The sequence below is a fragment of the Excalfactoria chinensis genome, chromosome 23 (assembly GCF_039878825.1).
Source record: "Excalfactoria chinensis isolate bCotChi1 chromosome 23, bCotChi1.hap2, whole genome shotgun sequence".
Classification (NCBI taxonomy): domain Eukaryota; kingdom Metazoa; phylum Chordata; class Aves; order Galliformes; family Phasianidae; genus Excalfactoria; species Excalfactoria chinensis.
Window position 1 is genome coordinate 3,451,430 of NC_092847.1, and position 26,816 is coordinate 3,478,245.

A 26,816-nucleotide genomic window follows, 5' to 3' on the forward strand; every position below is an offset into this window, starting at 1 on the left:
TTTTCCATACATAAACCAGCTCCAATGTTTTATTTCAACAGGGGAAACAAACCAAAAAGCAGAGCAGCGACAGAAGCATCGCTCCGAGCATCTGAGTCGAACCGTCTGCGATCTGAAATCAGAGCGGATCTCATCTACACACTGTTGGCATATAAAACCCTTGGGATGTCGCACTACGGCATTTCAGCACATGGAAGATCTTAATATGAAAAGAACTGTAGGGCTTCCATGCCTTTATCTGTCCGGACGGGTCATTCCCGGCCTGGTTGGCACCATCATGGGTCTGGAGGGCGGCCTCATCATTGGTGGCCCCGGCATCATTGGCATGTGTCCTCCCATGGGGGGCCTCATCCCTGGAGCTACAAGAGGAAACATCAGAGGGAAGCTCTTTGGATCAGCAGCTGAGCACAACTTGCAGGCTTTCCCCCCAGACCTCAGCTTCCATCTTCCTGCATTTACTGCCCACATCCCGTGCTCCAAAGAAACACTTACAAGAACATTATCTACCAGAAACGCAATAATTGCTAATCTACTTCACTGCTGTTGGTGTGCATGCGGGTGTTCCTTTAGATTTGAGATGTTTTAAAGACCAAACTTCACCTACTGCTGAAAAGCATCTCTTGTGCAAAGATGAGGGCGCTGCAGTCATAGAACTGCTAAATAATTAAAGCCCGTGCTGTAAGATTAGAGGTAGAAGAACTGCCATTTAGCACAGCAATAATTTCTGCAGCACGTGCTCTCAATAAGCAGTAAAGGAACTTCAGAACAGAACAAGCTGCCAAGTGCTGATTACAGAGAATTGTTTCCCCACTTACCGGGTCCAACCGGCATCATTCCTGGCGGGGGTGGGCCCATCATTGGCATCATCGGTGGTCCACCCATATGAGGGGCCGGCATCATGCCAGGCCGTGGGGGACCAGCTGGACACACACAGATCAGTTACATGCTTTTATTAACACCGTGCCATTTCCAATAGCTATTCACCCCCACGGGAAACTCTAATAAAGATAACTTCGATTGTTTTACAACCGCCTGCTTTCAGTTTCAGCTTTGACTTCAGGTGGCAAATAGGGAAGCAAAGAATAGCCCAGCTATTATTTCCCACTTTGCATATTTAATGCAACTAACTGCCAAGGCTCGGCTTGAAAGGATCTCAACAGTTCGACAGTCACTGTGCAAAACAAGGTTATCGATCTTACATTACCATACAAACCCACCCCCCACCAATGAGTTTCAATGAGTTTATCTACACAGCAGCTATCGAGCAATGAGGGAGCACACAGTTCTATGGGTGCGCTCAGCATTGTGAAGGCGAAACAAACTGAAGATCCCTCAGAGCCTCTCAATATTCTCAACGCTTCCTTGCTTGGTTCCAAGCTAAGAGGACTTGCTTTGCAAGGAAACAAAGATCAGTGCCCAAGAGGTCCTGCTGCCATTACAGCCCACAAGGACGGACTTACGGATGCTGGGAGGTGGGGGGATCATGGCTCCTCCAGGAGGCGGCGCTGAGAATGGGGTCGGTGGGATTTTCCCTTGCTGAAATGCAGCCGCTACATTGGGGGGGAAAAAAAAAAGAAAAAAAAAGAGAAAGAATCCCAGAAAAAAAGCCAGTTACTAAGCAGAGGAAGCTCCTGTGCCAACCAACGCTCCTGCTCACGGCAAGCATTCAGAATATACTTAACGTCGTGTTGCACACTCATTTGTTTGCTTACTCTGGAACAAATCCCTGGTTTACACTGCTTGTCAAGATGGAAGCACCTGATATTCTTGAAGACAGTTATTACAGTAATTACTCCAGCTGAGACTAGAGAGCTCCGAGATGCATTTCACACACCTAGCTGTAGTGGATAGCAGAGAAAATACGTCACATGATTTGCAGCTGTAACTTTTCACCTAGGATCGTTAGGTGTTATCTTGGAAAGTGTAAGAGGCCAATGATGAGGCAGGTGATAAAAAGCATGGAAAGCATCCAGTGTGAAAGGGAGAAATTCCAGAGACTGGAACTGATCAAAAAGAAGGCAAAAGATGTGACAGCTGGAAGCAACTAAAGGAAGGAATTTGCCATAAGGTTAGTGTGGTGTTTCTGTTCATCCCATTCAGAGTGAAAAGAGCTCAGATCTGAGAGACAGCTTAAAGGGAAAGAATCCCCAGCACTGACAGAGGGAACTTTATTCACGCTTCCAGTAGTAAGGGAGGAAAAATAAAACAAACAAGAACACTTTCACTATCAAAATCTGCCCCTTGACCCCGAAAGGTGTTAGTTTATATATAGTCCTGAGAGGACTTTCTCTCTACACCTGTGGTCACGGGTTTAGCTTTGTGCTGTGCCACCTTGCGTGACACGATGAGCAGCACTAAAGGTGGGTGTAACCACAACCACCTCAGTGACACCACAACTCCTGCAGGGCCCATTGCACAGAGCTCGAGTTTAGGTTTTAAGTCACATCCTCATCTGTGTTTCACACAATAACCAGGGAAGTTACGTTGAATCAGCACAGAAAAACAGGAAAGGAAGCACTTAGAAGCGAAAGCAAAGCACACCACGGGCACAAAAGGATTCGTCTTACTTGTTTTATCGATCAGGCTCTGGGCTTGTTCCTCCATCCATTTCTGGTAATAATCCTTCACATTCTCCTTGTGCTTTCGGCCACTGCAGTGAGTTTTTCTCACGGAGGGCTGAGGAAGATAAAGCTGAAGCTCAGGAAACGTCACATCCCAGATAATAGGAACTGTGACAGAGCTGCCTTGGAGGCACAGAACGGGTTGGTTTGTGTGTGCAGGGAGAGGACAGGTGGTACAACAGCCCTGTATGCAACTAGTAGGACTGAGAGTCAAGTCTAAGCACGAAGCCGCGCTAATGCTGAGCCAATGGCTTCCCACTAACATAAGAGAACTAACACGAGGGTATTACTGAGATAAGAGTAATGGCTCCCAGTGACATAGCAGCACTTCAGGCACCCATTCCTCCCCTTTATCTCATCTTACCACGGCAGCGGTGCAGGCTGGAACTCACCGAGTCATGTGTCAGGTAGGTGTCACAGTAGTCACAGTAAAACCTGGGGGGGGGAGGAGGAAGATCCCGTTAGTGACCCCCCGTTACAGCGGCTCCGACCCCCCCCCCCCCCCCAGGCCTTCCCGCCCCGGCACCGCGCTCACTTGGGCATAGTCCTCCCCGCGCGTCGCCGCCAGGAAGTGACGCAATCAGACGGCGACACGACGGCTCCTTCCGCCACGTGACCCCGGAAGTCCAATCAGGCGCTCGGCGCGCTCCGGACGGTGGCTCGATAGGGACAAACGGAGCCGCGCGGCGCTTCGCGATCCGTCAGCGCTGGGAGCGGCGAACTGCCCGGCTCTGCCACAGCTGCGTTTGGCCGCTAAAACACCGGATCGCGGAACCACCCGAGCTGGGAGGCTCCAACCCAACGCAACTCGCAGCGCCGAGCTCAGCGCTCAGTGTGTTACCACCACTATATAACTATACAACTACAGCACAGCGCGGCGCCATTTTGAGGGGGATTCCGGCCCCGAGCTGCGCGCTGAGGAACATTCCAGGCCCGCCGTCCCAGCGGCCCTTGCGCCGGTGACGTCACACGGCCCACCCGCACGTGACTGATTTGCATACATAAACACGCGGCTCGCCTCCATATATGGGCAGGCGCGGCTGGGGGGCTATGCAAATCGCCTCCCGTTCCGGCGCTCTCATTGGTCCCCGCCGCTCCCTCGCGTCACGCCAGGCGTACGCCGCGCGCTCATTTGCATCCTCGCCCCGCTCTCTTCCCCCCCCACGCGCGGAACGCGGGGCGACGTCGGCGCGGTGACGTCACAAGCGCGTGCGCCGGGCGGAGCTGCGCGTGCGCGGTGCTGCCAGCGCCTGGCGTCGCCCGCGCCCCCTCCCCCCCGCCCCCCGCCGTGCCCGCGCTCCCCCTTCGCCCCCATGCGGCGCTGAGGCGGCGGCGGCAGCGGGGCGGCCCCGGGGCTGCGGGGCCCGCGTCGCCATGGAGGGCATGGACGTGGATTTGGACGCGGAGCTGATGCAGAAGTTCAGCTGTTTGGGGACTACCGACAAGGACGTGCTGATCGGAGAGTTCCAGCGGCTCCTCGGCTTCCAGCTCAGCCCGGCCGGCTGCGCCTTCTTCCTCGACATGACCAACTGGTGCGGGGCTGGGGGGGACAACGGGGGGGTGAGGCCCGGAGACTCGGAGAGGCCTCGGCCTGGGGGGGGTTGAGGCCGTGGGGTCGAGGGGAGCCGGGGAGGCCTCGGGGGCGGCGGGCGGGCGGAGCGGCCCGTAGGCCCCGCTGTGGGGAGGGCGGCCGGCAGCGCTCCCAGCATCGCCACCCCGCCCGGAGCGCTGCCACAGCGAGGGGCTGCGGGCTGCTAAACAGCGGCTCGTAGAGAGGATGGGGGGATCCGAAAGGGCCCTTCTTGGGTAGGGGAGGCTGCGTGGGGCCGGGTCGTTAAAGAGGGCTGAGAGAGGAGGGAAGGCTGAGCGGGTGGAGAGCTGAGCGTGGAGCTGCTGCGGTCTGTGTATGGAAGTTGTATGGAAGGGGTTTGGGGAAGGCGTCGTGTCTGCTCACACATCGGGCCGTCCGGAGCCTTGGCGTTGGGTGTCTGCTTTGACTTCGTTATGAAGGGTCGTCGTGGAAAAGCAGAAGTGCGGGCAGTCGGGGAGGCTGCAGTTTGATGGGGGGGAATGTGAGAAACAGAAAGGAGTGAGAGCGGTGTGGGGAAGGCCGGAGGGTGAAAGAGCATCGTGGTGTTGCTGCCTGAAGTGTGGGCTGTGCCTCGTTAGTGTTGCTTGCACCTTTAAACCCGTCTCTGATGGCCTTCCCGGTCAGCTGGCTCACATTTGGGTTAGTGCCCTTCTTGTTGTTTACATCCCGTCCCTGCAAAGGATGCAGGGAAGTGCAGTGCGTTGTGTTTTGGCAATTATTAACAGGAGATACCGAGGCGAGCTCTGCTTACCCATTGTACCCATTAACAGCATGAAATCAACTCCAGAAGATTCCAGTTTGAAACTGGGAAGTCTGTGTTGAAAGTCTGGATATCAACAGTTGGGAGGAGTTGCTGAACTGATAAACAGTGATGTGACTTTTTTCTTTTCACTTCTCTCTTCCTGCAGCCCTATATTAAATATTGCAAATCTGCATCTGCAGAGGGAGTAAGGGAATAGCAAATCACCCCATGTGCCTTGCAAGCTGATGTGATGTCAAATAAGGCCTCTTCTCTCTGCAGGAGTTTGCTTTGGAGGAGCGGTGTGGGGCAGGAAATGCTTTCCTACCTCATTCACATGGTCTTGAGATTATGAATAATGCTACCTGTGCTGCGTGCATCGCTTTGCAACGTGACTCTGTTAGTTGTGGTGTGGGGCTTAGGCTTTGCTCTTCTGTGATGTTGGTGGGGAGGGGAAACTGGAGCAGAAGGTGGGTAGTTACTAGTGGGGTTACTGTGTATAACCACGGTGTTTTGCATTGCTTCTGTAGGAGTAACAGTAGCTTATACACAACCCCGGAGCCCTTTTGTTAAACATTACATGTTTGAGTTACAGTTGAAGAATCGTGGAGTAACCAGGGTTAGAAAAGGCCTCCAAGACCACTTGGGCCAACCAACCAGTTCAGTGTTTGTCCCTCAGTGCCACATCTCAGCATCTCCAGGGATGGCCTTAAGTGATCAAAATGACTTCGATTTCACAACTTGGGCAGCTAAAAATTTGATAGCATCATAGTTTTTTTTTTAATGAGGATTAGTTAATTGGCCTTGTTGGATCGGGGGGGGGAGGTGTATAAAAAAAGGCAGTCTTTGAACTTGGTGTAATGTATACAGCAGTATGGCAGATCAGCTGGGGCTGCGTGCTGATGGCTCTTGCAGTGGGCTTGCAGCCTGTAGGGGTGTAGCCTTTCAGCAGCCCATGCTCGGGTTAGCCATGCTGACAGGTGCTGCTGGTTCTGCTCGGGTATCTGTGCCAGGATGCTGCTTCCTTGAGCTCTGGGTACTGTACAGCTTCTGTCCCATTCCCAGCTCCCACCTCACTGCAACGTGGGCCTGAATACCCCGATCCTGTTCTCTCTTGTTGCAAAAAGCTTCAACCAAGCCACGTTTCCCTTATTGCAAGCACGTTCCCTTTGTTGTGTTGAAGCCCGCCATGCAAGTCAGTGCTGTAATCCACACTGCCCAAGGTGGTGTTAGGCAGTGGCACAACAGATTTCTTGATGTAGAATTGAGGGTCAGACTCTTTATCACCATTAAATCCCTTTTTTTTTAACCCAAGCTGCAGCACTTCAGTGATATTTCCTCATTCTGTGTGTCAGAATTCATGCTGGTGTGCAGGAAATGGCGAGGGGGGCACAGTTAGAGCTAAGGGCACTTGTTTGGTGGCTGAGCTCTCCTTACTGGATGTGTTTTATAGGGGCTAATTAAAAACAAAACATTTGCTCACAGATGTGGCAGCTTGCTCTTTGATAACCGTACAGTCAGGCCTGAAGCTACTTCCTCGTGGTGGGCCTCTGAGATGGTGCAGCGTGTAACCTGAGCTGCAGTGTGTTCTGAAATGATATTTCCAGCCTATTCATTAGGAATTGTGTTTAACACCTAAAGCAGATCAGCAGCCCTGCTGGGAGAGGTAAAAGAATGGTTTGGAGATGGTGAAGAAACACAGGAGAGCCTTTAAAAGCCTGCCCACCCCTCCAGCTCACCCGGAGTCACTCAATGTGCTCCCCAAGTATTTATCAGGTTTGGGACAGTGCAAGGAAACCAGCTGATTGTATTGTTGGTGCTGCAGAAACGCTCCAGGTGAACGCACGCATCTGTATTTTCTGAGTGTGCTCTTTGATCTTCAAGAAAGACAGGTTGAATGCTTTGAGTTGCCTTTTTCCCTGTTGTTTATTAAACACTTTCCTAGAGCTGCACCTCTTTGGAATTACACCCTGAGTTCTGACCGTGGGCTGCTCTGACTGCGTGTCTTCCTACCCCGTGTATCTGCCAGGGCCCTCTGATGGGTGCTGGTTCTTACAGAGCAGCAAGCACGGGCTGCCTGTTGTCACTGTTTGCTGTTCAAAGTCCTGCAGTTTGGGTGAAAGGTTGAACTTTGGCTCTTGGTGTAAAACTAAAAGTGAACTTTTCCAACAGATGCTTTGACGCTGAAGTATTCCTTCTTCAAGAGGAGAACGGAGGCTGAGGGTGTTTTGCTGCCATTAGATCTGGGATGAAAACCCACCCTGCCTGGAACAGCAGCTCCATATCCCTGCGGGCACACAGTGGGATCCCAGCAGTGCTGTGTGCTGAGGTGAAGCTGTAGGTGCTGACTGCAGCTCCCCGCAGTGCTGCTGGGAACCTGTCTGAGCCTGTCCTGCTCGGCGTGGCTGGCTCTTCTACATCACCAGCTCCTTTTGGGAAGTTGTTTTCTTAACATCTGTGCTTGTTTCGTGTCAGGCACTCAGTGCTGAGCGGACCTGTGCTGGGATACCTGCTCAAGGCTTTTAATGCAGGAGCAGCGCTAGGTCTGTGGGTGGTTGGAAGTGCTCTTAAATGGCAGCCTAGCCCTGGTTGTTCATCGGCACTAAGGAGCAGTGTGAGTGTAGGAGCAGAGGAAGCTTTCTGTGTATGGTTGGGTTTTTTTCTTCAATTCCACGGGGAAGTCAATGTGGTTTGGAGTATCTGGTGGTGCTGGGTTGAACGTCCTTTGTGCAGCTCAGTTGGCTGCAGAGGGATTCCTAATTCGGAAGGTTTATTTTTACGTGTGTGTATCCCAATGATTTACATGTCATGTTTGTTCACAATTCCATTTCTACTGAGAAAGCTGGGTTCTGTTGGTCTGCTAGGTGTGATGCTGCATGTCATGGTGGAGAACCAGATAGAGATGGTTTCCATTGTGCTTTAAAGAAAGCTCAATATTTGGTTGTTGCTGCAGATCCTCATCTATTTCAGTCTGGCTCCTGGTGGCAGAAGTCTCCTCGGGGCCTTTTGCAAGGCAGATCTCTCCTAGAGGTCTCCTTTCTCTTGTCTTTATTCTCAGAAGGTCTCACAGCTGTAGGCTGGTTTCATCTGCTGTCGTATTTCTGTGGCTTGGTGGATAAATGGGGCTGTAATCTGTGTTCTGTTGACTGCAGAGAAAAGGTTGAATATTGACTTCTAACACAACTAAGATTGCCTTAAATTGCTGTTTTTATCCCCCTGTGCTGGCTGCTTTGGATGCTCAGTGTTGAATGAACCACCTATGTTGCTCAGAAATGGCTGTGCTTGACTGTAAGTCCCAAGGCATGTTTGAGCTAGCAAGGGGTTTGTAATTGCTTTTGCTTTCACTTGGGGTCCTTCTGCTTTCTAGTAAAGATATTAGGATCCTACTTCAGGACAACTCAGATCTGTGGATGGAAGCATGTGTGATCACTTGGGATGGAGTGCTGGAGGGCAGGAGCTACTCAGATCCTCAAAGTGCACCTGGGTGAAACACTGGGCATAATTTCACATAAAAATCCATCATCAGAAGCTGTTTGCACAGGCTGTTTCCCACTGTGAGCGGCCCCGTAGTACCCCTGCTCTTCATATCCAGGCTCTGCTTTTCTATTTGACGAACGCCTGCATTCAGGTTGTTAACAGATTGCTCTGCTTTGCTGCGACCTCCAGGCACGTGGCAAGAAGAACTTGGGTTTGAAAAGCTCCAGCTCAGGTAGAAGCAGGTCACCAGGTGTTGCCCAAAGCTCCCCAGCTCCTCCCAGCTTAATGTAGCCAGCTTTTTTTTGTGCTTGCTGGTACAACATATGCAGTCATCATTTCATTTGAGCCCTCAAATAGTTACGTTCCCAAGGATGAGACCATGGAGGAAGCAATTGTAAGGGTGTGCAAAGCTGGACTGCCCCGGAGCTTGCCAGCACTGTGAGGACACGAGGTGGGCTGTGCATCCCTCACCACATCTGCCCCTGCACCAACACACCTTTGCTCAGATGGCTGTTTCAATGGCTGCTTGTTTTGATTACAGCAGGGCTTTCTGTGTTTGGTCTGGAAAAGGGGGTCTGCAGTCCTGGGGACTCATTTGGGTTAGTGCTGCTCTGGGCACCTGTTGGGGAGGTGATGGGGAGAACTCAGACAGCTTTGCTTCTCTTCTCCCTCTATCAGATGATGAAGGAGGAAAAGAAGAAGTCTTCTGTTCCTGATGCACCTCCGTACTTAACACGTGTTTGAAGTTTTAATCCACTAGTCTGATTAATGCTTGCAGCTGGCGGCCAGCTGAAGGGAGCGCAGTGAGAAGTGTGAAGCACCTGGTTTAAAAGATCGTTCGGCTTTTGATGAAGTGTTAAGGAAGAGGAAGGGTGGAGGTTTAAACTCTGTGGTGTTCTTAACAACAGATGGACTCTGCTGTCCTTACAGGCACAGGAACAGACCGAACAACTCTTCTCCAGGACGGAGTATTTTGAGCTAAAAGTGAGCCTCAAACGGTGTTAAACTGCACTGTGCTGTAATGGAGCTGTGCACCGAGTTACAGGATGGAGCTGCAGTCAGACAACTGTAGCAGGAGTTGGGTACAATATAACGTCCGGCCAGCTGGGCTGCTTTACGTGCCTGAACTTGTTCTCAGGCAGTTTCTGTAGCTTAATCCCCCTTTACTTTAGTGCAGACAATTATAGATTGGTGACATAGTTTATGCTGAGGAATTAGCAGTTACAGAATCTCTTGTGCACTGGCAGCTCCTGCTCACTTTGCTCCGGGAAGAGCTGCTGTTTGCTTTCAGTGACAGCAAGCAGAGAGCAGCTTCTGCAGGGACATTCCTGAAGGGTTTCACTCCTGTGCCTGCTTTAGGGGGTTCAGCTGCTGGGGATGGGGGCTCAGAACTGCCCCATAGCATTGATTCTGTCACTGAGACTGCTTGCTGCTGTCAGGCAAGGTGCAGAGCCCAGCTGGGAGCCGGGACTGCGATAACGGCTGGGTTGTGTTTGTATCTTAAAGCCTGATAAGGGGAAGTGGCTGCTGGGAGAGTCCTGACAAGGGTGTGCCTTCGCCGTGGCCTCTCTGTTTCTCCTTGTGCTATCTCTGCACAGTGCAGCAGGTTTCTGTGGCCTTCCTGGAACATCCCGCTTGTATTTTGGAACTGGCTGTTTTCAGTTGAAACAGTGAAATGATTTTCTGTGGCTTTATATAAGGGAAATGCATGAGCTCTGAATTAGCTGGCTTTTTCTTCCCTCTACAGCTATGGAAGTTCAGTTCCTTTCAGCTTCCCTCCTTTTGGGTAGTCTAACATCTTAGTTTCTCAGCTTCATGGTTTAGTGTAGGAGATCAAGACTGAAGATAATGGATACACAGATGTGGTTTTCAGAAGCGGTGTTTATTGGAAGCTAATCATTTCCAGACCTTCAAAATGTCATGGGACTCTTTTCCTCTTAATTCCCACGTGTCACCTCTATTGGAAACCTTTGAAGCCAAGTGCAGGTACAGGTGCCTTCCCTGTGCTGTGATGATTCTATCTCCCCTTCAGCTTTCTCTAATGCTTCGAGGTGTTTCCTACTGCAGAAGCTCTTTTGGTCAATCCAGTTCCAAAGAAGATAAGTAAAGGTAAAAGAAGTGGCCTGCCTCACTGGGATGCATTCCACGTATGTTTTTGGTCTCTTCCACCTGTACTCTGCAAAGAAGTTCCATGATTGAGGAGGAAGGAATGATCCATCTGTTGCATCACTTCTCTTGCATGTTTGGTTTTTAAGCAAAGATGCCTCATTGGGTATTATGATGCTGCGCTGCATATTGCATTTAGGCAATGAGAGCAAGAGCTGTCAACTTTGGGGATTTACTTATGGAAAGAGTACAGAGCCGCCTACACAGAGCTGTGTGTTACTGGGATGTCACTGTGCTCCTCCATCACTTAGCCTTTGTGTCACATCTTTCTGGGTGATAACCCCTGAGCTGCTTTGGGCACGGCAGACATTGTGCCATATGTGAGTGCCGTGGCCGTGCAGTGCTCACACACCATGCGGTTGCCTGGCTTTGAATTGGGAGCTGCTCAGAGGGAGAGAAATAGAACCTGGTGTTCACTTCATTGCAGCCATCTGCAACCACATCCATTTGTCAAAGTGCTTTTGACTCGACTTAATAAATGTCCTCAGGTTGCAGTCTGTGTGTGATGTAAGTGCCGCATTTGGTGTGCGATTTGAAGTGGAAGGCTAAATCGGTATTGCACGGGAAGGGTAACCTTTGGTTTTTCCTGGCAGCTCAGGATAATCGGTGCTGGAGGAGCCACTTGAGATGGCTGGCAAAGGGTGCCAGGAGCCCACAGAAGCAAAATCTGCATGCAGTGTTTGAGGACGGGTGGCTCTCTTGATCCGACTTGGATTCATCAAAGTGCCTCGGTTTCTTCCTTCTCGTCTTGAGGAATCAATTAAAAGCAAAAATAATCATTTCCGATTACCCGTATATTGCTCCTCCCTTGCACAACCATTAGGTTGTATGAAGAGTGCTCTGCTTTGTGAATTGATTTGGAAGAGTTCCTTTTTCTTTTTGAATCCTGCGCGGTGACCTAGTTAATTGGGAGTAATTACTGTCTAAATATATTGGTTTAACATAACAAAAGGCTGTCTGGAAGAAACGCGGGGAAGGCAGAGAATGGCTGGAGATAAACCCGCCTGTTCGCAAACACTTAAGAGTTGTTAAGGGACATCTCCAGAGCTATTAGCAGGGAAGGTTTTAACTCCTGGTCTAATTTAGCTCCCGAGGCCTGAAACCAAACGGTGGAGCAGAAGAATGGACTTGAAGACTTTCTCCCGCTGTGTGGGTAGCACCTTGCTGGGAGCACTCTTGCTACCTGAGACATGTGATGCGATTGGAGAGGAAGGAGCTGGGTACCCGGAGCTGGAGTGGGTTTGGTTGATGACATGAAGCTACGATCTTTATTTGCTGCCTTCTCCCCTCCCTCCTTCCAAAATCTCACTCTCAGGACTTGAACCAGAGCTCTGCTTTGGCGCTAAGGAGGCTCACGTTGTTGCTGCCTGATTTCTGATTGCAGGAGGCCGAGGCTGAACCCTGCCAGACCTGCTCTGTGAGCCTGGCCGAGTCCTGATGTCCTCTTGGAAGGGCCAAATTGCTTCATTGGGAAGAGCATGACACCTGGAGGGCTGTGCTGTGAATGAGACACAAGTACGGCCATCCCTGTAATTAGGATAGATCAGCCATGTAAATTGCACGGCTGGGTTGGGCACACTCATCTTACAGTTCCAAAGTTGTTTGGTTTATAATAGTAATTGATATCACATGGCAGGGAGCAAAGGGGTAAGTGTGGTGCAAGTCACACCTGGGAGCGAAACCAGGCTGGCATTGATGTGTGAGCAGAAGCTTTCAAATGACAACCCCTTCCTCTTAGTTTTAACTCCTCATTCCCATCCTGGGAGTTGATGCTCTGCTGTTCTATCTGGGGCACGAGGGTAAAGACCTAATAATAACAGCAGATATATATATAGGCAAACATCAGGGACCCGTGTCTGTGACCTCAAAGTCTCCTTTCTTTGTGAAGTCCACAAATATTGTGCTTACAGTAGAAAGACGGCAGCATTCAGTCCTACAAACGATACTCAGTCTGCAGAATGGGTGAGTAATCGGGCTGAGTGTTCTGCAGCTGTGACCTCTGGACGTGGCCCTCAAGCAAAGGGCTGCATTCACACTGATACCTGAGTTGTCTTGCTTGGAAAGAGCAGAAACAAAGCTGGCAGCGAGACATTGCTTTCTTTGCTGGTTGTGTAAGCAGAGAATGACTAGAATGTGAGCACTGTGAGTACCTGCAGCGGCAGCGTGGTGCTCAGTGGCTTTCTCTTTGGGCTGCTTGTGTTGGAGAACTTGAACTTCAGTCAGATTTGCTTTGTCATCCTGACTTTGGTTCTTGCTACTTTCGATTTCTCTTTGGTTTCTGGAAGCTTCCTTTTAGTTCTCCAGCGGAGGGGCCATTGTCTATTGGAACACACCCAAGTGCTCCCCCCCAAACCAAACCGGCTGCAGGCTGATCAAAATAGTGGGGGCAGGGAGGTGCCTTTGTGAGCTGTGGTCACAGAAGGGTGGCAGATCTGTTCTTCAGCATGTGCTCTTCTTGAGTTGAAAGCCAACCGTGTGCTGCAGAGGCTGGAGCTGTTTCCCAATGGCAAAGCAAGCGATGAAATATGACACAGGGAGGGGAAGAAAGTTGGCAGCGAGCCGATGTGCACAAATAGCCCACTACCTTTGAAGCATATTTACAGCCAAGCAAACAAAACACGGTGCAGGCTGCCTTACCGCGGGTTACAGCAGCACCCTTCCTCTTGGAACTTTTATTTTCTCTTTCTTAATGTCAGGAAAACGTCATTTCTACTGATTCCAGCACCGTAGCATGCGGTACATCTGAGTGCATCAGGAAGAGAAAGAGCTGTATTGCTGTCCTGTATCGTTCTTACAATACCTTTTGCCTTGGATTGCTATAATGCAGGAAGAAATCAAAGTGAAATCTGAACTCTAGGCTGTAGCAATAGCTGCTTGATTGAACAGGAGTCTCCTGGCACAGCCCTTCTGCAAGTTATGTAAATGTGGTGTGGTGGATCAGCAACAGGCGGTCAGTGATGTAAAACGGAGCATTTGTCTCTATTTATTGGCTAACGTGGCAGGCGCCCTTCCTGCTGCATTGGACTGAGCTGTCTGTTTAAATATAGCCCCGACACTCCTAAGCAGAAAATGCCTCGGGCTGAATAATGACTGCTAGTCTGAAATCCAGAGTTGTAAATGTGGGAGTCTTACAGCAGGGTGGCTCTGGGTGAGCAGCAATGAGCGGTGCTTCTCTCCCATGCACTCCTGGTGTTACTCCATGTCTGGCTATTACTTTGGTTTCTTCCTTGAACGCTGGAGGAATTGAACAGTTTCTTTGCTCACCGTTCCAAGGCTCTTTCCAGCTGGCAGGCAGTCCAACAAGCCCTCTGTTTGCTTTTGCTCAGGGTCACGCTGCAAATGTTTTCCTTGTTTTCGCCTTGGCTTTCTGGCTTTGATTTGGACACATGACACCCCGCCAAACAGTGCTAACACACAATAAATGGCCGTTCCCATATACTGCAGCTCCTCCTGGGCGCCTTTTGTTTTAGGTGGTGATTCCTGATTCTGGAAGGTTTTCCTGCCATGCTTAAAAAAGCAGAGTAGCTCTGAGCTGATGAATAAAGAAGCGGTTGCTTTGCCCATTGCTTCTGGAGGGATTTTACTCATCTCCATTCTCACAGCACTTACTCACAACATGTAAATTAGGGCCACAACCTCCCAGACATGCGTAAACAGAGGAATTACATGCCTTGCCAAAACACTTACATAATGGCACAGTAGCATATCGTGGAATGGCAGCTGAGACTCACGGATCCTCTTCCTGTTTGACTGTTCCTCTTTTCAGATTAATTATCGTTGGGGTTTCAGCTACACCGTGACCGTGAATCAATAGCGTTTGTGGCTTTCTGAATGTCTGTAATGCATCACAGACTTCCAGTGTCATTTGTTTTTATTCAGGAAGAATAAAAGCTTGTCTCAATGGTCTCTGAGTTCCTTTGAGCCCTGGCTATCCAGATACACCTAATGATTAATAAATAGTCTTGGAGTGCTCATAGCTCTTATGACCGCGTGTTTCAAAAGTAGCAAAGCCTGAGTTATGATCTGTAGCTACTGATTCCCTTTAGCCTTCAGAATGACCAGAGTGTGTCCATTCTTGTGGTCTTTTGGACCTTTCACACCAAATTTGAGCCTCCTTGAAGTTAGCCAAGGAAACAAGGCTGGTAAGGAAGCAGCTCTGTTGACACACTGTGCACAACGCTTAACCTCACTGTCATTTCAGCTTATTGTCAGTCTCAGGAGAGAGCTAATGGCTCAAAGGCCTTACAGACTCTTAAGAAAATGAGAATCAGGCCCGAAGTATTATCCACAGAGAGTAAAATGCTGTGTGTTGATTTCTGATAGCTTGGAAATTCCACGTATGATGGTGATGGGAGCTTTAGGAAAATGCTAGCAGCAGAGCTAATATAATCTGGATAATATCTGTACTTAATTGTCAGAACCTGACCCTCCTGTGCTTAAGATTATAAGCTGCTTTTTGCTTTCTAGGAATCTACAAGCCGCCATTGGAGCCTATTATGATTTTGAGAGTCCAAACATCAACGTACCCTCCATGTCCTTTGTTGAAGATGTCACCATAGGTGAGGGAGAGTCCATCCCTCCTGACACCCAGTTTACAAAAACATGGAGGATACAAAACACAGGTAAGTCTATCTGCGTAATGTGCATTATGTGATAGGGTGGCAGGTCTAATGGGGGAGATGTTGCTTAAGGCAGTAGGGTCACATGCACCTACTTTGGATTAGAGCCACTGCTGCTGAAGGAGGTCGCCTGCTGACCTGTCTGCATTCCCCTTCCTACGTCAGCACTTACGTTTTGTGGCTAGATGTGGAGCTCTTCTTCCTCCTGTCATCACAGAAACAAAAGCTCTAGGAAACTCTTGGAGGAAGAGGCATATAAATAGAAAATGAAGTACTTCTCTTGTTTTGCTTTTTGTAATGGGAGTTAAATCTGAAAATAGGCTGTGAATCCTTAGCCTTATGTTCACTTGACAAATGGAATCCACCTGCAGGTCAGTGGAGAGGTAGATGCCTCATGCAGTGAGGTCATGCAGTGAGACTAGGCAAAACACAGCACTTAATCTTTAGGGATGCAGACAGATCTGAGGATGCAGAGGGGAATACCTTGTCTTTGACTGTTGCAATGACAGGATGTTGCATGAATGTTTAACCCGTGTGTCTGAATTTAATTGACCTGCTTGCACTTTTGTGAAGGATGATAGCACAACAAGGTGTAATACCATGAATCATCATGAGTAACAGACAGCCGTGCAAGTGTCTTGGCAGTGACTGCAGTGCTCAGTGCTATATACCCACTGTGTTAGATGCTGAAGTGTAACAAAGACTAAAACCCTATTAAAAATCTTAATTTCATCTTGACTCATGAGCTCCTGGCGAGGCCAGAATTTGTTTTGGCTTCTGTGTGGGTTAAAGCCCAACTTGTTAAGAGTACATCTGTGCTTGAATCCTGGTGCTGGAGGCCAAGTCTTGTTAAAACCGTGCTGTTGAGGCATGTTTTAGTTAAATGCACCTCCACATACTGTGTTGTGACTACAGTTTAGGCAGAACCAAAGCATATTAAAACCATTTTAAGGTTTAATTAAGATATAATATCAAAAGACTATGGTGTTCCTAGATAATATCTGCTTGTTAGGTAGATAACTGAAGTAAAGCCAAGGTTTTTAACAGCTCTACAGGAGCCCTTGATTAAATGACTTCAGTCCTAGAACAAGAAATACCTGAGGCATGTGTCACCCAAGCACTCGGTGTCTCATGGGTATGACAAGCACAGCTCTGGGAGGCTGTCAGATTTAGGCATGCAAGCAAGAAGCCAGATTCAGTCAGGTTTTTGTGCTATTAAAAACCAATGCCCTGCTCTGATATCTTCCAGGATAATGCTCAAAGACCAGGCTGTATAATAGAAGCAGTGCTAAAAGACCAGCAGGATTTAAGATTTATTTCTTCTCCCCACTCTACCCCCAGCTGCTGCTGGCTCTGCATGCAGAACAGTTACTGCAATTCATCATCTCCTGACAGATGAGTGTACTGAAATAGAATGACATAATCATCTTCATCAGTGACCTGGATGAAGGGTTAGAGTCCACCCTCAGCAAGTTTGCTGATGGTGCAGAGCTGGGAGGAGTGGCTGGCACATCAGATGGCTGTGCTGCCATTCAGTGAGACCTGGATGGACTGGAGGGGTGGGCAGAGAGGAACGTGATGAGGTTCCACAAGAACAAGTGTGGAGTCTTGCACCTGGGGAGGAATAACTGGATGTATGAGTACAGGTCAGGGACTGCCCTGCAGGGGAGGAGCAGTTTGCTCTTGTGGCCAAGAAGGCCTGGGGTGCTTTGTTGTACAAAGCATCACTGTGCCTAGTTTTGGGCTCCCCGGTTCTAAAAATCATTGGGATCTCCTAGAAAGAGCCCAGTGGAGGGCGACAAAGATGTTCAAAGGGTATGGAGCATCTCCTGCATGAGGAAAGGCTGAGCAGTGCAGTCCACTCTGAATATCCAATGTTATTAGTTCACATCTTTATTTACTTGCTAGATTGAGAGTTCCGTAAATAAGGATTCTGCTATAAAGCCATTCCTTGCCATGTCTTCCATGAAGCATCCTCAGGGATTGAATTAGCAGACAGGCTGTTCTGCATTCTTTGCATGGTGCTCCTGGAGGTAAACTGAGGTCAGATCAGCATCCACCACTCTGGCCTCAGAGTAGACTTTGAGGGGTTCCAAGCTTCTTGGTGGTTCCTTTGGTTAACTGTTTCCTACAGTGGTGCAATTTTGCACCGTTTTGCAAGGCTGAGAGAAGAGCTGGTGCAGGAAGGGGTACAAATCCCTTTGAAAAACAGCACCAGCTCTTCCATTATAATTCAGAGTATGAGTTCCTCTCGAGACTAACAGGCTGAGGAAGGAGCGAATGCCTGGAAGAAAATGCTTCCAGCACTTTCAGTTAATAACGTATATTTTGTTGTTGAAAACCTCAGGAGCTACACATAGAAAGGCAGAAATGAGGACAAGACAAATGATGTCTCACGTCTTTGCCTGTAGTATGAAATGAATGTCAGTTATGGGTTTTTCCTTTTGCAGCTGCTGCACTGTGACTTTGAGGATTCTCCTGCATAAAGAAGAGCTAGAGATTATCTCAGTACTGATGTGATTTTTGCCTGCTGGTCACAAAGTGGACCAGTTAAACCTTATCTGAAAACTGTATTCTTCTGCATCCACTGCTGGCTGTGATAAATATACCTTGGGGTTCCTTTAACTGTTTGACAGTTGCACAGCTGTTTTAATGAGTGTTTCATCCAGACTCATAGAAATGGACACAGCACCTTTTCCTGCTGCACTGTCGCTAATTTTTCTTCTTCTTCTTAATCCCAGGGACAGAGGTTTGGCCTCCAGGAGTTTGTCTGAAGTACGTTGGGGGAGACCAGTTTGGCCATGTAAACATGGTAATGGTCAGGTCTCTGGAGCCCCAGGAGATTGCGGATGTCAGCGTTCAGATGTGCAGCCCCAGCACAGCAGGAATGTATCAGGGACAGTGGCGAATGTGCACTGCCACAGGACTGTATTATGGAGGTGAGTGATCCCTTTCATGGCGTTTCTTCATGATATTCCCTTCACAAACGGAAAGGATGCTCCTGCCTCCCCCTGCAGACGCTCCTCTGATAATAAAGTGATGATCTTCGTGTGATTTATTGTTATTGCTGTTGGCACGACGCCGTGCTGTGCAAAGATATGAGAACCAAACTAAGACTTGTGGACTGACCTCAATTTCCATCTTGTAAACGTTGCTCTCAGCTGGTCTGGTGGGCAGTGCTCGCTGCAGTTAGATCTGAAGGGCGGAAAGCTTGTCTTCAGTGAGCTCTGACTAAAAGCAGAAAGGTAGAGACGTCTGCCAGCTCTGAGCCTAAATATAGAAATCAGAGAAAACATCGAGCAAGCTGCCTTGTTGTCTTGGTCAGCACAGCACTGTTTTCTAAACACTGGAACGAATTGCAGATTACACAAAGCTCTTAAAAATAAAGGAACTTGTACAGTTCTCCTTGGTGCATCCACTGTGAACTTGTTTTCTGTGCTTAAAAAATCACTTTTTGGTCATTTTGTGCAATGCCTTGGGCTGAGCCACCAGCACCTTCATTCATTTGGAGTCTTTTAGTCATTTTTAGCCAGCTGTAGTTTATACTGAGAACAGCTTTGTGTCTGTTTTGGCAGTTGGGAGTGTCCCAAGTAGTTTTGAGTGAGAGATGTTAGCACTGGGAGTCAGAAATAACTCTTTGCTCCACTTCTGTGGCAGAATTGTCAGCAGGAGTGAGGCTCTGCTGTGTTGCAAGTGGATGTAACCTGTCCTTGAAATGTGTGCATAAATTAGGTCGAAAGGTAGAAAGGCCTGTCCAACTTGCATTGCCTGCCACCAGCCTGTGTGTTTATTAATCCAAGGCTTACCTACATGCCAACAAACAGCTTAAGATCTCACTGAATTTCCACAAATTCCATGCTTTGAAAGAAAATCACTAATTAAAATCTTGTTGGCGAGTGAGCTTCAAATCAGAGCTGCCCTTGCTGTGCTTGATGCTTACTTCCTGAGCTCAGGTCCAGCAGGAAGGTGAGACCCAGGGCTGTTGTGCCTGCTGGCTGGGTTTTGGTCAGGTCTGCAGCAGGGGGAGCTAGAAGTGCAGTGTGGGAACTGCTGCACTCCTTGAGCAGCTTGGCTTGTGGAGGGTGGCATCTTATTGCCATTAATTGAGTTAACAGAATGCAAGCTTATGAGCTGCTTTGCTCGTGGTGAGTGACCGGAAGGACAGTTTCAGTGCATGAAAGCTGTTTGTGAAGTGTAAGAACTTATGTACATTCTTATTCTACCCTGTAGTTTGCAAACTTGTGTAATGGTTTAGCAGTCTAGGTAGGTGTCCACTGGGGGCATCTTGGAGCTAGAATAGTGATTAATGCGAGTTGTCATAAACATGTTTATCTTCCAAATATCTTCTTGCTGTGAATGGTTTTTTAAGAGCCAAACCTTTTAATGCTAAACAACAACAAAAAAAACTGCCTTTACCATCTGAGCAGACGAGCAGTGATTCTGTCTGGTTCTTGTTTCAGTCCTGCTATGTCATCTTCATTAAAGTCACTTACAGTTTCCTTTTTTCAGCGCATCCTGTTGGTAAAGTGAAGTATGGAGTTTCAGGCTGTTACGTCAGCTTGTTTTTTGTATGTCCTGACCTGATTCCATTAAGTTCAGTAAAAGTGCCTTAGTTTTCTTGAAGGTTTAGACTTGATTGGTGCCTGACCTCTACTTCTGTGTTAAAAACAATCATGTTAAAAACATTCATGTCCTGTTTTTTCTCCTTCTCTCCCCATCTCCATAATCTCCACCCAGTAATGACCCACTTGTCTTTCCTTCTCCTCAGATGTCATCTGGGTGATCCTCAGCGTGGAAGTTGGAGGACTTCTAGGAGTAACACAGCAGCTGTCATCCTTTGAAACGGAGTTCAACACACAACCGCACCGCAAGGTAGAAGGAAACTTTAACCCGTTCGCCTCTCCACAGAAGAACAGGCAACCAGATGAAAACAACCTAAAAGACCCTGGGGGTTCTGAGCTAGGCACAATCAGCAAAAACACGTGGGGGCCTGCTCCTGACCAAATTGAACAAGATCAGAATGGACTGTCACAAAACTCTGTAAATCTCTCCCCCAGCAGTCACTCGAACAACTTGTCGGTAGTGACATACAGTAAGGTAGGTGCCCTGGGAGAACAGGAGAATGGGTAGGTGATGAGACTGTGATGTATGTAATAGTTCTTCATTACAAACTGCAAAGCCCTTCCCTTCTGCTTCTGCCAGACCTGCTAAGGAAGGTTTTGAATTTGACTGTCCGACTCTGCCAACTCCTCATATTATATTAAAATACTTTTGCCTCTCATAGACTCTACCAGATCCACCTTTTCTTTTTATTTTTGCTTCGAGTCCTTCTTAAAGTTGATATAATCTTGTCTGGGTGCTGTAACTATCAGCGGCTGGAGCCTATTCCAGCTGCATGTGCAGATAAGTCAAAATATCTCTCAAGATGCGTCCCTGAGTTTTACATAATGAAAAAGACAAAAAGTAACCACACCTCCAAACCTTGAGACGAACCAGATAACTTCTGTTGTGTTCTTTTTAAACTGGTGTGGAGAGACTGCAGAGCTCAGTGCTTTGGTCCCAGAAGCGATCAGTCAGGAGCAGTCAGAGGACTGTCGTTGTGTCCTTGTCTTGTTTATAACTGTAGGTGACTTTTAAATTCTCTTTGCTTTAAACCTCTCTCCAAAGCTTGCTTGGTGGATGCTATGAGAGTCTGAGTGATATTTTGACTTTTTATTTGCTTGTGTGTGACAAATGAATTGCAGGATTATTTACAGTTCAGAATCCACCTGTTAATGCAGCCGGTATGTGTAGGTGTGTACTGTCGTATGTCAAACTACTTTGATTTTAAAAATCCTTCAAAAATGCTTCACTGTACTTTAAGCAGGCTGTGTAGGACAATAACACTTGGTTGCTGAATGACTTAATAAAGCCCTGATGTTAGTTCACCTACAGCACTTTAGTTCCTAACTGGATGAACTCCCTGTCCTCTACCAGTGGATCGTATTGTAGTGTCCTACTTTGCACCAAAGCTATGCATTTCTTTAACTGATGGCATGCATGAGAGTAACTATTTGACAGGCTACCAATCATCCTTTTTGTGTCTTGCCACCCCAAAGATCAATTTTTAATAAGCTTTGTTGGCTTCTGCTTTGGGATTTTCACTCGCTGGAGCTGAAATGGATGGCTTTGGAAATGATTAACAAAGCCTTTCACCTATCAACTCAAATACAGCCCGGATTAACAGTGACTGAAAGCCACTGCTGTTCAAAAGCTGCTTGCTGGATGGCGGTGCACGCTTTCATAGTGGCATTCTCTGGATGGATGGATTGTTGTCTGCCTTAGCAGAGGCATCCATGAGTTTCTTTGCATAAACTTCCCCTCGGGAGCTCTGGGTGGAGAGTGCTGCCCTGCTGTTATTTGTTGCACATTACCCAGCAAAGTTTGGTGGGGAGGGGGATGGAAATACGAGTGACTCAGATACAGCAGTGAGGTGCTGGAATTGCCTAAGTCTTTCACAAGGTAAATATCGGGTTTGGTTTAGGTGGGTGAACTCTTCTGTTTTGGTGGTCAGCTTTAGACTGGAGGTAACTTCTTTGTTCAAATCTTTCCCCCCCCTTTGCCTGTATTCTGAGCACAGGACTTGGCGATTGCTTTGTAGCTGATGTGCGCTTGCAGGTGGACAGATGTGGAACTGCTAAGAGATGCGCTTCAGAGGAAGCTCCTGCTCAGTAATCCTGGAAATGGGGTTTTGGCAGTAATGTGGCCTTTGATTTATTGTATTTTTCACCATGTCTGTCCCTATGGAAGATTCCTTGCCCTTCCTGCTGAAATGAGGGTGATGTGAGTGCCAGGAGGTTGGGTGTATCTACAGGCTCTCTTGGCTGCGGAGTAGAATATTTTGGCTTTTCAAAGGAAGAATATAGGAGTAAGAAACTTGTGCCTGTTTGAGATGCAGAGGATGTAGCCAGTTATACTGCAGAGGAGAAAAGCCAGGGAGGAGACTGAGGCACCACAAAGATGCTCTCGTTAAATTGAAGAGAACTGGTCTAGCTAGGAACCCAAAGTTCACAAACATGACTCTTATGGGATGAGTCATTATAGCCTGACCCCAGACACAGGGTAAGCAGCCTTCCTTCTCTTCTTGTTCTTCCTTATATTCACAGCATGTGGGTGGTTTTGGGGTGGATCTGAGCTAAATCTTGTTCAAGATCTAGGAATGAAGATTACTGTGAGTTGGCTGTCAAGGTACTTGGATATAGAATACCTGAATCTTATTTCACTTGGGCAGAACCTCTAATATTTTTATTTGCTTTCAAGCCCCCAGATAATGGATTGAATTCCTAGTCGTGTTTAGCACGCCATCTGGTGAGATGCAGTAAAGGGGGAGGTTAAGGTTCAGTTAAGGTCTGTGTCTCATTTAGAAGGGATGCGAGCCCTTAATATTTCTCAGGTTGGTGTGGAAGTTTCCCCTCTGCAGAGATTATGAAGCACCCCAGCCACACAGCTGCGTGAGACCATGAAATCCTGGAGGTGAAACGGGCTGTTCCTGGTGGCTGCAGTTGTAAAACATGCTGGAAGTCGCCAGACCTTGTCTGTATTAGTTCTCGCTCTGGTGCAGCTGAGCAGGTGTGACTTGTCCTCTAAAATTCCCCAGTGGAGCCAGGATCTCTGTGACGCTGATGTGCCATCTGCTGCTGAATGAGACTGGTGGATCAATGCTCCGCACATGGAAGCATCCGGAGAGCTTTTCTCAGCAGCCGTGGATGCTGTGCTCAGTGTAAGAAACTTTCCTAGGGAAAAAAAAGGCAGTTCTGTAACAAGCAGATAAGGTGAAACCTGCGACACGGTTGGAAGGAACTGAGTGTGGTCTTTATTCCTGCTGTGCTGTATGCCTTCCATGGGTCCATCTTTATCACCTCCTGAAATGAACTGCTGGAAGGTGGTAGATGGGGTCTGTGTTCAGGGCATTGCTTGAAGCGTGTTGTTGTTATATCTTTTCCCAATGGAGTTTTTGCGTGTTCTTAGAATCAAACGTGCTTTAAGTGCAGAGTAGGATGCTTATCTCCGGATAGGGATGAGCTGTATTAGAATCCAGCTATACCCATGCATGGGTATTTTATTCTCCTCTTTGGCATCGCTTTCTCTCTGTATTCTCAAGAGAGATGAGGCTAATATAGTTTCCTTCTATTTACTCTCTCCTGTCTCATAGCAACACTGTCGAGGTCACTGCTGCTCTCTTGTGACAGTCTTTTACATTAAAAGCACAAGATGCAGCCTTTACAGCCTGGGGAATTAGAGTTAAATTCCTTAACAAAGAAATGTACAGATGTAATGTCTAAACGAAGGTTTGAAGTGGATAGCCATATACTGACATTCATATTGTATTTGTCATTTAACTATGAAAAAAAACACCATATAAATCTGTTGCTGAGTTTAGTTGCCTGCCCATGTGAATTGAGGTCTTGCTTCTTTCTTTGTAATGCAGAAAATTGCTTATAGAAGTTCAGACCTGCAAAGATTCGCCCGTACAAAACAAGTTGCATTGGCACTGCTGTGGCAAAAGGCATCCTGCAAGTTGTCTGATGCTAATCTGGTCTGTTCATTGCTCACGCTGTTCTTATAAGCTGATGTGATACAAGCATCTTTGGAGTTCAGAGTGCCACCTTATTTCCCCTGCTGTATTTATGCTCCCCATCATCATTCTGTGTGCAGCTGAACTCAGATCTGTGCTAAATGGCGTTTTTATATACCAAGGGGAAACCAAACCCCCCCCATCCTGCGAGCCTTCCCACTGACTTCCCCCCTCCAAGTCTAAAAGCTGCTGCTGGCAGTTTGCTCCTGCCAAAGCAGGGCACTCCAGTTGGCGAGTTTCTGCAGTAGCTCTAATGACTTCAGATAGTTTCCAGTGGGGAAAATAATCCTGTTTGGGTACCGGTCTGTGTTTGTACGTAAGGAACATGCCTCAGAAATATGCTGACTTCTGTGTAGACAAGAAGCTCCCTCTATTCTGGTGTCTGGGTTTAAATTGGGCGAGTTAACACCTGCCTGTAAATTGATTTAGAGCAAAAAGGGGAGAATGCTGGACTTGAAACTACTGGAGCTCGACCTTGACAGCCACGCTGCTGCATAGCTTATGCAGGTTAAATTGGTGTTGCATGAGCCCGTTTGTTTATCTGGTGAAAGACTAACATGTTTGGGTGCTGCATGTTAGCTCATCCATGAAAACAAATAGTCTGTGTGCTTTTGGCCTGTGGGAAACGTGGTGCAATGCAATTCTAGCTTAACTGCACTCCATTGCAGGCCACCGGTTTCCCTGCCTCTTATCTCTGCAGACTAAAAGCACGCTGTTGATTAAGTTACGGGAGCAAGGTTGTTGCGTGGTAACTTAATCATGTAGCTGAGCCCTCGTGTCCTTCTGTACATCTCCACTGGCCCTGTAGTGCTTGTCAGCTGTGCATCAAACTCCTGTCTCTCTTCGAGTGTACCTCGTATTGATCTTGACTCAGTTACAAAGGTGAAATAAAGATAGCTATTTGAAAGCCTGCGTTGTGATGGTTTATGAAAGATTAACTTCATCTGGGTTTCATTTCAGTGTTAAGTAAAAAGGCTCTGCTTTTTCACAACTGTTTGGAAAGGGAGTTGAATGATTCCCCTGTTCATTCCTCACATTCAGGTGCTGTGGGTGTGAATGTGGAGGCTTTGCTGTGCTTGTCTGGCCTTTCTTCTAGCACAAGACCACAGTGTTTACTAAGCCTAGCATTGAACTGTCCCAGTCTCAGTTTCCTTTTAGACAATAAAGTCAAATGATTACTTAGAACAATATTAATGCACAGTCTTTGCTTGAAAAAACAGGGTCCTCTGTGCTCATGTTTGTCTCCATAGCCAGAATGCTTCCACCAGCAACTTGGCATTTATGTCTATGGAAGGTACTGGAAGAACTGAAAGTCAGTTTGCAGAGCAGCAGCTGAGCTTTTCATAATGGCAGCCATCTCCTTGTGAGAGTCAAGGGGAACTCACCAAAAATAGTGTGAAACACCCAGCTAAAATAACTCGGGGAAAACTGCGTTGGCATGCAGAAGTATTTTTGCATGTTTATGGTGTGAAATCTTGCATACGAGGGATAATTATTCTTGAATATGTCCTATAGTGGAGGCTGCTGTTTGCATTGCAGCAGTGACTGCAGGCTGTCATCACCGTTCATTGAATGAATGCAGCGAGGAAGAAATGTTCTGCAAACAGCTTGCACCTCACTGAGGCAGAGGAAAGCATCCTCCCTTCATGGAGGGGGGTGAAGGGAATCACAGGAAGGACAGGCTCATAGAACACCTGGGTGAAATTCCTTAGGTTCCCTTTCCTCACATGAGTCAAACCAAGTCCACACTTGGAAACAAGGTTGATCACCTTGTGCTGGGGCTGCCTCTGCATACAACGAGGCTGATGAACTCCTCCTTTGTCTGAGTGGAGCAGCCTGGACCACGTGCTAATTAATGGTGTTAATTCTTCTATGCAGTGAGGCGATGCCTTGGCTTGTGGGATGCACAAATGAAACCAAATAAGGTTTTGCCCGTGACAAATGCAAGTGATGTGCATCAGGCAGCACCCAGCAGAGGGAGCAGGCAGCAGTTCCTGGAGAGAGCACTGTGGGCTTTGTGAGAGCTTGCAGTCAGTGCCTGCAAACAGAGTATTCTGTGCGGGCTGTTGGAAGATGAAGCAAATGCCTGTAAGGTGATCAGCAGCAAATCCTGCCTTCTCTGTGCAGGTACAAGAGCTGAACCCCTCTGAGATGAGGCTGTTGAGGGATGGTGTTTTTCATGCTGGTTTCGTTCCCTGTCCTTTGGTTTGTGTGCATGTCTGTGTACCAGTTCACACTATTTTAATGCAGTTTCCCTTCTGCTCTTCCTCCCGTTGATGGCAATGATGGTATTTTTGTATGTGCTAACTGCCTGTTAGTGGGAGCTCCTGCTTTCAGAGGGGCTGTTGTGGAGTCTGTTGGGTGTTATCCCTTAAGATAACGCAGACTGGGAATGCAGTGCACTCCTAGGGCTGAGGTGTGCTTGTTTTCCCATCACCTGTGCACGTTTCCCTCTGCAAACAGCAATTCCCAGCTCTCTGCTTTCCTTCCCACGCTTCCCAATTAGTTTGTAAGAGGTCCTGTTTAATGGCTGATCCTCTTTGGGCTGAGTTTTGATGTGACCATTGCCTTGTATTTTGCCATTTGATGCATCCTAAAGAATTCACTTTTTTCTCATTAGCTGTATCAAAATAATTGGCTTCTGGTAGCACTTGCTTTGTAACAGATACCCAGCGGAGCTCTTGGGCTTTTGCAGTGGATCTTAAGGTGGTGTGGTTGGTGCTTGCTTTATGCGAGTCATGTTAAAGGCTCCCTGTTCACTTCAGACTCTGAATGAGGAGACAGTGGCTTCCCTGGGAAGCTTCTAATTGTTGGCTTCAATGTCGTGGCCGACTTTCACTTGGAAAAAGAAATGTGTGTTGTTACTGTGAGGAGGGCAGGAATGCATATGGATGAATGTGGGCTTCAAAATGCTGCTGCTTCTTAAGTAGGCTTTTCTATCAGCTGTGGCCGCTCTGTTTGCTGTAACCTTTAGAATAGACTTGTGAGG

General features: G+C 47.8%; 2 protein-coding genes across 3 annotated transcripts in view; one reads left to right on the forward strand and one right to left on the reverse strand.

The window, feature by feature from the left end:
• SNRPC (small nuclear ribonucleoprotein polypeptide C) lies at positions 1–3,830 on the reverse strand. Of its 2 annotated transcripts, none has more exons than XM_072355778.1 (6): positions 3,157–3,830; positions 3,014–3,056; positions 2,568–2,676; positions 1,461–1,550; positions 816–920; positions 1–359 (listed from the first exon to the last, which is right to left on the reverse strand). In XM_072355778.1, exons 1-6 carry the CDS (start codon positions 3,162–3,164, stop codon positions 235–237), a joined length of 480 nt encoding a protein of 159 aa, XP_072211879.1. In that variant the 5' UTR covers positions 3,165–3,830; the 3' UTR covers positions 1–234. The 2 variants fall into 2 exon arrangements, with proteins under 2 accessions (XP_072211879.1, XP_072211878.1); XM_072355777.1 differs by having other exon boundaries at positions 1,461–1,553; positions 3,157–3,284.
• ILRUN (inflammation and lipid regulator with UBA-like and NBR1-like domains) overlaps positions 3,829–26,816 on the forward strand; it is a 26,970-nt gene continuing 3,982 nt past the window's right edge. The window contains exons 1-4 of the mRNA XM_072355779.1: positions 3,829–4,153; positions 15,062–15,216; positions 17,955–18,152; positions 19,982–20,310. Coding sequence (XP_072211880.1) covers positions 3,996–4,153; positions 15,062–15,216; positions 17,955–18,152; positions 19,982–20,310 — 840 coding nt within the window. The 5' untranslated portion in view covers positions 3,829–3,995. The remainder of the gene's footprint in view (positions 4,154–15,061; positions 15,217–17,954; positions 18,153–19,981; positions 20,311–26,816) is intronic.

What these genes read in the sequence shown, in the direction of transcription:
- SNRPC (XM_072355777.1), bottom strand. An exon ending in CCCCCCACCTCCCAGCATCC is followed by an intron (nt 921 to 1,460) that starts GTAAGTCCGTCC and finishes GTGTGTGTCCAG; the next exon opens with CTGGTCCCCCACGGCCTGGC. An exon ending in AATGATGCCGGTTGGACCCG is followed by an intron (nt 360 to 815) that starts GTAAGTGGGGAA and finishes TTCCTCTTGTAG; the next exon opens with CTCCAGGGATGAGGCCCCCC.